This window comes from Platichthys flesus, chromosome 7 (assembly GCF_949316205.1).
Source record: "Platichthys flesus chromosome 7, fPlaFle2.1, whole genome shotgun sequence".
Classification (NCBI taxonomy): Eukaryota; Metazoa; Chordata; class Actinopteri; order Pleuronectiformes; family Pleuronectidae; genus Platichthys; species Platichthys flesus.
In genome coordinates this window covers 10842020-10851652 of record NC_084951.1, presented here as the reverse complement: position 1 = coordinate 10851652, position 9633 = coordinate 10842020, and the positions used below count along the sequence as shown (strand labels likewise).

Genomic DNA, 9633 nt, shown 5'->3' with positions numbered 1-9633 from the left:
TTCAGGGTTTTCATGCTTGAAGTGAAAACTCAAGCAGTGACCAGGAGTCAGTTACAAAGCCAAAGTTCTTACCTCACATCCTCTTTATTTATTTTTTCCATGTCAAACGTTGTAGCTTCGAGGCCAAAATATTCACAGCAGACCTGCGTCAAATCAGGTTTGATGATCTTTAACAATGAACAACGGAGCAGTTAAAGGTGAAAACTTACTTTAACCATAGAGGTGTTAGAAAACAGTCTGGGCCGATTCCGGAGGCTACAAGCTACAGAATTTTGTCATTCAGGCGTAAGGTCTGAACTCTGCACTCAAACCCATGGCTTCTGACATAAAGAGGTGGTTAAATGAGGTGTGATTCAGGGACACAACAGCCCCTTCACTGGCATAGGTGCCTGAATGAGCTGATTTTGCTCAGGAGACATTTCCCTTTGGCAGGAGATTTACATTATTACCGGGGTCCAGACAGCTTTTAACAGAGCTCAATAACGGTCGGATATTAAAACTGCCAGCTTACTGCTCACGATACGTGCCAACACCTGACATAAGAGAGACATGGAGGCGCTGGCATTAGACCAGTCATTTCATTACATTCTGCTTCACCGGTACAACTCTACCTAAATTAGTTTAGCCCTTTTCAGACCTGAACTCCGGTGAATGTTTGCAAATTTGGGAGACTTTCTCCGGAGACTCACAACAACACAGAACCATCCATAGCTTTCAGGTGAGAGGTGTGCAAGAGGCAGGAAGTCACATTTCAATTCAAGTGTGCAGATCACTTGTTTTTGTTTACAGCACACACACTCTCTTGACATCTTTCTCAGTGTCTTCTGGATCATTTTTATTCGGTCTGTTTTTTTCAGTTTTGCGTCCGTCGCATTTTAGAAACATCATCAACCCACCCACTCGCTCGCAGTGAATCCCCAGGAGAGTCTCCTGCTGTTTTCTCACATGGCCTCACTCTTACAATATCTGGAGATTGGAAGCTGGCAGAAGAAATGCTGGAGAAAGTCACTTAGTGTTGGATTCAAGGGGAGGGACCAGGGGGCGCTGGCCTCTGCTAAAATCTGATATCCCCCTGTCCTGTCAGTAATATATTATATATTTTTTTCAGCTGGTCCCTTACTAGCAATGATAGCAATAATGAAAAATAAATGTTTATTTTCTAAGCTTTAAGTAGACAAAGACCTTGAACAAGGAGCAATTATCAAAATATATTCAATGAAATGTGGCTATGCTCAATTCCGTAGAACTAAATCCATATGTGCACCTGAATCACATTTGGATGTTGAACATTAAATTGGCCACTCTGTGTAAATGATGGATCCTCTACAGCCCCTGATTTAGAAACATCGTAAAGATCACACTTTCGTTTTTCTTACTTTTTACTTTGTGACTATTCTTTTTCATGTCTAAAACTCTTGTTTTCATAAGAAACACTTTTCTTTGGGAGAGTGGTAGGCTTCCATCACTAATGTGTGTGTGTATGTGTGTGTGTGTGTGTGAGAGTGACTAAGGTTAGTTAGTGGGAGCCTTGTCTCCATTGAGTCAACAGACTTTCTAACTCACTCAGGCTAATCACTGAGGTAATTATTGTTAATTTGTCTCATTAATCATTAGACCTGTCACACTGTTTAACTTCCTGGTAGAGAGTGTGTGTGTGTGTAAGTTGTTGAAAGGCAGGCATCGTGGGTGAATTTCTTTCAAACATGTTTTTTAACAAAAATTTAAAAAAAAAATTAGAAGTTCTGTTTTCATGGGTTAAGTTTCATATAATATTTCACCAGGTCACTTTGATTGAGTCAGAAAAATTTAAGATTGAATCCAACTTTTTCAGTCACTGTCACATTCGGAAAACTCTAATGGCCCATGAACAAAACTGTAACAGATGGCGTCATAAGTATTTTTCCGACCATGTTAAAATATCATATCATCTGGTGAATAGGGCAGTTTATTTATTCTATAAACCTGTATTTGTTTTATATATATATCTGTGTGTTTTAAGTTCAGATTCAGTCCATTCTGAAGAAACGCCCCAAGGGTTGTACAAAATCGATTCATCAAGTGACTATGAGAGTCAGTCAAACAGTTGTGCAACTGTAAATGAGTTGCTTGTATGAAGTGGTTCACAATTTGTTTTGAAAAATGGCAGCTTCAATGTGACTTCACTTCCCTGACAAGTAACACAAGGGGCCGACCTGAGGAATAAAATATTTCTGTTTATTCAGAAAGGATTTATATACACTATAGAGCTAAATGAGTTGAATCACTGTCGTAGCTGTAAAATCAGTGGTGTGTTAGCAGTTATATATTCTAAGGGTTCATTGAAACTGCTTCACTGTGTTTAATGTACGAGGCAGTGATGAAGTCACAGGGATACACATTCTCCTTTTTCTCATTTAAACAGTCCAGTGTAGAAAGAACGGTGTTTATTCATCAAGCAAATCCAGTTGAAGTTTATATCTGCAGCTCAGACTCTCACATTATTACATCAACAGGTGAGTTACAGTCACGAAGCTAAAGAGACTAATAATACATTTAGAAACTGGACCTGTCAACCCTTTCTTTTAACACATTGTCTTCTAATGCTGCCATGCCATAACAATCTAATGTTGACGTAAATATTTGAATGCAAACCAAATACTTTGGTTTGGCTACATAGTCAGGATTAGGGCCATTTTGCAGATCACCCCCCAAAAGAAAAATGGAACCTTTTAAGTAACTCTGGACTATTCTATTGTTTTGCTCTCCTTCAAAAAAAAAGGAGGAAGAAAAGGTTTCTAAAAGTTTCATAAATCCATCCATCCATCATCTACAGTGCTTATCCTTTGAGGGTCAGGGAAATGAGGGGGGCAATGAAATTATTTAATTCAAGGGACTCATTCTTGAATCTTGATGAAAGAAATCAGACATATAAAGTGGACTGATATTCATGACTATGTCCACTTTGGTGCAGCCTGATTGAATTTAGGGGGGCTGTTGGGCCGTGTTGGAGGAATGGGCTCATTGTAGCTGTTGTTTTTAACACTGTATGAAGTTCTGCTGATGACCACAAAATGATCTGAGGTCTGGTTGCACTATAGTACACCACTTGAAGAAACATCTCAAAATGTCTCTGTGTGCATTTGACCAACACAAATTATAATTTTAATTTAGTGGAACTGCTTTCAAGGTCAAAATGTCATCTTTGTAATCTGACTTCTGTTATGAGGTCACTGTGACGCACTGAGTTCGACTGGCTCCTTATAAGTCTACGTCTAACATTGTATTGAATGGCGTGGGAATGACTTAAAAATGCCATCTCTTTTTTTTTCATTTACTGGTGCGACAAATTTCTATATAAACATACCGGTGTATATATAAAGGGCATTAGAGGGAGAGTGTGTGTATGTGTGTGTGTGTGAGTGTGTGTGTGCGCGGGCAGTGGTCTCAGTGATATCATGTTTCATACAGGGGCCACTTTGCGCCAAAGTTACATTCACCCTGTTCTGATCCATCTAACTATATATGGAAATATCTTTGCTTTAACTCAGCGAGGCACAGAGGCACCTGCTTGACACAAAAAGTGATCACACACACACAAACAATAACAACAATTTGGTGCGGCTGTTTGAAAAAAGATTCTCAGAATCAGGGACAGCTTTTCATGAGTGCAGGATTTATCTTGACACTTCTCAAAATCACTGACTCATCTAGGTGGACATGAACCATCAGAGTTTTTTTTTTGTCTTCCATCTCAAACATTTTTCCTGGGACACACAAACAAAATGTATGACGTCACCTCCAGGCCTCAAGGACCCCTAAATTACTTAACCATCAATTTTCCCTTTGAGGAGGCAAGAACAACTGTCTTAACTCTCAAGATCTAAGTATCAGTCCTCAGAAAGACAGAAGTACACGAACACATAAACACACAAAGAGAATGGCAAGTGGTACCCAGTTAAACCAGCATACGGAAATGAGCCCTCACTTTATACCCCACGGACCACTGCAGACCCACTTAAACACACATGCAGAATACTGAGGGCCATTGAAAACACGGGCGAACTAATGGGTTGCCAGTTTGAGTAATATGGACCCAATTTCATTTCCTATGTGTTTATGGCTGGTGACCACATACTGCAATCACATGTGTGTGTGAGTGAGTGAATGTGTACACGTCATTGAATACTTACACATATGTGAATGTTTTTCATGTATAAAGGGACACAAGCGGTCTCAAGTTTGTGCATGTGCGTGTTTGTGTGTGTGTGTGTATCTGTGTTCCCATTACTGACAGGCAGATCATTATGATATGACTATGAAGAATGTTGGTCTCCATGTCAAAGATGGAGATACTGATATACAGATGGAACAAGGGGACTGGTCAAGGGAGGTAAGAGCCACAGTGGGGGCGGGGGCCTAAGATCTAAATCAGGTTTCTGTAAGCAACTTGCATTTCTTCTCTCTCTGTTCCTTATTACACGTATTAGCCGCTTCATGCCGAGAAGTTATTTGCTCTCCAACAATCAAACCCTGTGTTTGTTCACTTCAGGAGGAGACTAGGGAAACGCTCATGTTCTTTTACTCAAGCTTCTGTCATCCGTCAAATGATGCTTTGGAAACTGTTGAACAAACCAAATGTCTGAATGTTTAACGTGACTGTGTGAATACAGAAACTACCTCTGACATTTTTAAATGAAACCAAATTAAGTAATATCATGTTGCTTTATTTCCTTTTCTCTGACCCTCTAGCATTCCTAGCATTTTTATATAAAAATCATTCATTTTATTCTCAATTTTTAAGTCATTAATGGTTCCGGAATGGAAACAACAAAACAATAGTTTATTGATGGCGATGGCGAAAAACAAGTGCTCAGCCCCCTTCTAATATAAGTGGAGGGCGTGTATGTCTGTCTGTTTGCATGGCTGGCTTCTGTAGGAGGATTAGCATTAGGATTGACCTTTGACATCTGAGTTTCTTATTCTTATTTTCTTATTTCATTTTTGATGTTGGATATATACTCATCCATTCTACCTCTTACTTTACTTTCCAAACCTTAATTTGTAAAATCATACCTTTAACTGTGAAAACCGAAACTATCATGTATGGTGCATGCAGACGAGGTGTCGCCCAGCCAGCAGCAAACTGTCAGGGGAAGAAAATGGAGAACAGCTTTAGATGACCTGATGAATCACAGTAACTACACTGTAAAGCCTATCACGGGTCTTCACAGCATTACTGCCATCATGTGGTCAAAATGCAAATGATGTTATTTAGAATCTAGAGCTAGAGCTAGAGTTAGAGCTAGAGCTAGATATAGATATAACTATAGATACAAAACCTCTAATTAAACGAAATGATTTTAATAAATAAGCTGTACTTTGGTTCCAACCTTCCTTCCATGACATATGGCATTAACAAATATTAAATATAGAAATGCGGAATATTCCCGAACGCTGATGACCATCTTTATCTTTAATAAAACCCAAAACTGTCATGACTCAGAAGATGTGACTTATTATAATAATATAATAGTAATATAGTAATGAATAACATGCTTGATTGATTATTCTTTTAACAATTTCCCGCCCTAATGTTATTAGTGAAGCGATCAGACATTTTTAAGTAACTGCATATTTTTATTGTGTTAATCAAAAACATGACATTTCACAAAGACCTCTGGGAGAATTACAGTGCACCATGTTAACTTTGGCCTTGACCTTTGAACCTTCAGACCGCTCGACAGATGCACACTGCTGTTCCTTTGCCATTATATACAGAGCTCTGCTTTCCCCCATAATGCTCGCTCACACACTCAAAAAACACATACACACAAACACACTTCTCTCTCGCTCACATACATTTACACACACACACATACACAAGCCTCTCCTTGTGCTGTCAGACAGGGGTGCGTCACATGGCATGGGATATACAACAGGAGTGTTGATTGGAGGGCCGTTTGAACAACGAAGACTCTAATTGGACACTGTTCAGGAAGAGGTTCCCCATTGGCCATCATGTACAAAAAATGTTGAGGATGAGTCCTATTTCAGCAGAACATGAACGATACAGATGTAAATCTACATTTATAAGAAAAATAAAAATCCACCACAACACATCAGCTTATCTTTGCACATAAATACATAGGAATAATAATAATATTCAACATTGTGCTTTCTTTCTTTCTTTCTTGCCACCACACCATTGTCAAACGCGATTAGCCACTAACATCGGTCATGCAATTTTAAAAGAGGAGAAAACATCAGCTGGTTTAAAAGGGACATGACGACTGGTGTAAATAATGTTTTGTTAAAAAACAAAACAAATATGCGACTAATTATGTTTAATCTCTCGACGTAATAGGGATTAAACTCAGATGGTCAACAAAATCTGCCTTTGATTAAACTCAGTTTAGGTTTTTTGTCTCCTTTTTGCATTTAATCGTTTTCCTGAATGTGGTATCAAAATGCAGAGTGTCCCTTTCACAGGTCAGTCAGTCAGTTCAGATCAGTTTTAATGAGTTAGTTACATCTCTCTAAAGAAGATATTTAATTAACGACCACTCAGGTGCATCTCAAATCCACTCTTAGGCCCAGATTGTGCTGCCTCCTTTGATCCAAAGGACATTATCATGTGAATTCATGGAAAAAGCCTAATGTGGAAATAAGGACACTATTACAAAATACATTTAGTCTGCGCATAGTGGAAATTATTTAAAGCCATTACTCTTGTGAGAAATGACAGCAGCAGCACAAATAAGACAATTTATCCGTCTTTAAAATCATAGTGAGATTTAAAGAGTGAAAAGCGTATATGAATGCTCTATCTTGCAAGGCCAGTTGCTTTCTCCCATTTCGATAGACTATGATATAATAAAGACTTGTACCACAGGTAAGCTCTTCATCTGAGCCTGTACACACAATGGACACTAGGGGGCAGGCTACAACACACCATGTTAGCACAGACAACCAACAAACAAGGTTTCTTTACAGATCATACACAGAGAGATCAGACTACAGACAGAGAGAAGGAAGACCTTATTGTACTAATTGTCCATTAAGACGAGATGATCTTTTTAAGCAGCAAAAGTCAATAATCATGACTGTACACTAGTGACCACAACAGTGAATGAAGTCAAATGGGAGGTGAAGGTGAAATGCATTGTGAGCAGCACAGAAACAGCTTCCTGTGCCGAGTGAGGAGTTTACAAATCTGTCATTTTCATAATATTTGCATATATGTCTTTATCACAAACAAACATATGCAAGAACAGTGAAAAGGAGCTAGTAGAAGTACCACTTAGTATACAAAGAAAAGAAAAAATCATATTTTCACTCATAAATATCATGCAAATATATATATACTGTACTGAAGCCCAGAAACTAGGTTGTCCAACCTGGAGTCCACTAAGACCTTTCCTCCTCCGCCCCACTTTTAATGGTGTCCACCCAAACCACTGTGCTCGTCAGTCTCAATATCAACACACTAACTGCTGAACACAGTTTAATAAAAGCAATAAATATTGAAGTTTATCATGAAGATTTGGATCTTGGCAAAACTCTTTATTTATATGCACTTTCATCGCTAATTGTAATATCTATGTATGTTAGAGATGCTACATTAAGCACGATTAACTTATTTTGGATGTAATTCAGGTTGTGTAAGGAATTTTGGGCCCCTGAAGACTGACTTCTGTACTGAACTGTAAACATCTCATCGTTCGCTCACATCATGGAATGCCAGTAGTTTTTCCACCCCTCAATTTCTAGTGGTTTGGACCAGTAAGGTAATATAATCCTATCTGGCCACTTGCGTCTGCTCTCGAACTGTAACTGCTTTGTGTTGCGAGATTTATTCTGCTGCAACAAAGCCTCAGTGTGCCTAAGGAAACCGCTAAGAAAGAAAGTTACGATACAGTCTACACCACGCTGCTCCGTTCCACAGGCTGCCCCACACAACTCTCCCCCATCGGTGACCCGCAATTGTACACCGTGCACGCAATGTGCACACAAAACCATGTGAAGGCTGAGTTTAGTGGAAATATGTGCACCGGGAGGACCACAGGAAGTCGATCAATTCATTGATCTACGTAGAAATAATATTTTATAGTGTTTTATCTGCATGCATGCGTCATTATGTGTTTCCAGTTAGAGGCTTCACTCGGTCGTGTATTCCAGTTGACACCTTACTCCATTCTATTCCATTATTCACAACACTCAAAAGTCCACCATTTTTCTGTATTGGTATTAAATGTTCGAGTAAGAAAGGGAGATTGGTTTCATGTGAAACATTGGGGCTGGTTATTTTTCCAAGTGGTGTCGTCCAGAGAGGAAGTGCTTTTCAGTATGGGTGTGTCGAGACAAACTTCTGAGCTGGGTCATCCTCCTGTGCGCCATGTACAGTCAGTGGTAGAGGAGATGACAGGCGGGTGTCAGTTCATTACCCACAGATACAGACGTGTGGACTTCCTGCTTCAACACTCAGCTATGAACAGTGTAAAGGGATCGTGCAGAATCGATCTGGGCAGTTAAGGCAGCAACATGCAGGGGCTGGCCAGAGGGACGAGGACTCAGGGATGGGTGTACAATATAGTGGGGGCATCCATGGATAAATATACACAATACAGGAGGTGCTGTGTGTGTGTGTCTGTGTGAGTGTGAGTGTGAGTGTGTGTTTGTCTGTATGTGTGACCCCTCCAGAAGTTCTTGGTCTCTCAGTCTCTATCGTCTACTCCTCCTTTCTCAGTCATTCTTTTCTCCCTCCGTCTTTTCCTCTCTACGCTGTTACTCCCCTGCGCTGCGGGGTACACGAGGGTTTGGTTTCCCATCGTGGGTCCGGCGGTTCCTCCCCTTCCGGATCTCCTGAAGGTGCTTCCACTTCTTGTTGGCCGGGCGGACGGCGGGGCCCGCGGACAGGACCTCCTTGCCGGCCGCGGGAAAGACCTTGTCCACCTGGTCACCACCGGCGTTCTTCCGCGCCCAAACCTGCTCGCAAATCTGGTCGACGGTGCTCAGGTTCGGGTGGTCCACCAGCTGCATGAAGTCCCGGTACCAGAGCTTTTGATTGGTCACGGCTGCCCCACCTCCGCTGCGCACAGGGGCGTCGGAAGGACGACTGGAGGCCGGGGAGGATATGGAGGGAACGACCTCGAGGGTGATGCCCAGTAGAGTTTGGGTGAAGCCGTACTCCATGGCGTGGCACTGGTAGACGCCGACGTCTCTCTTCAGGACGCGGCGAATCAGGAGGCCCCTGTCTGTCTGGAGGATGCGGTCATCGAGACGCACCTGGAAAAGAGACAAAATATGGATAGGATTCAAAGTTTTATTAAAAAGGATTAGTAAGAACCTAAATGTCATCAGCATCATAATAAAAGTTCATATTAAATGCACAAAAAAAGAGAATTGCTTTCTAATTTGATGATATACACCGGACCGAGGGATCTTAAGGGGGCTAAGCACCCCCACCTTTACAGAAGTTTTCAGGATCATACATTTTGGAGGGATGTAGATAAATTGGACAGTAATCTCTGATAAAAGAAGTATATTTTTATTGTTTCAGTTATTGTTTACGATTGTCAGTATCAGTTAGGAGCGTTTCTACTCTCAGTCGTCCCCTCAGTCACTCCCCCTGGCGTCAGGCCTCGTATACACACT

The 9633-nt window shown here is 40.8% G+C and overlaps 1 protein-coding gene across 2 annotated transcripts in view; it reads right to left on the bottom strand.

Annotated features, from left to right (window-relative positions):
* Nucleotides 1–5595: 5595 nt before the first annotated feature.
* sema3b (sema domain, immunoglobulin domain (Ig), short basic domain, secreted, (semaphorin) 3B) overlaps nucleotides 5596–9633 on the bottom strand; it is a 76373-nt gene continuing 72335 nt past the window's right edge. For both annotated transcript variants that reach the window (XM_062392052.1, XM_062392051.1), the window contains exon 18: nucleotides 5596–9264. In XM_062392052.1, the coding sequence (XP_062248036.1) occupies nucleotides 8764–9264 (501 nt within the window). In that variant the 3' untranslated portion in view covers nucleotides 5596–8763. The remainder of the gene's footprint in view (nucleotides 9265–9633) is intronic.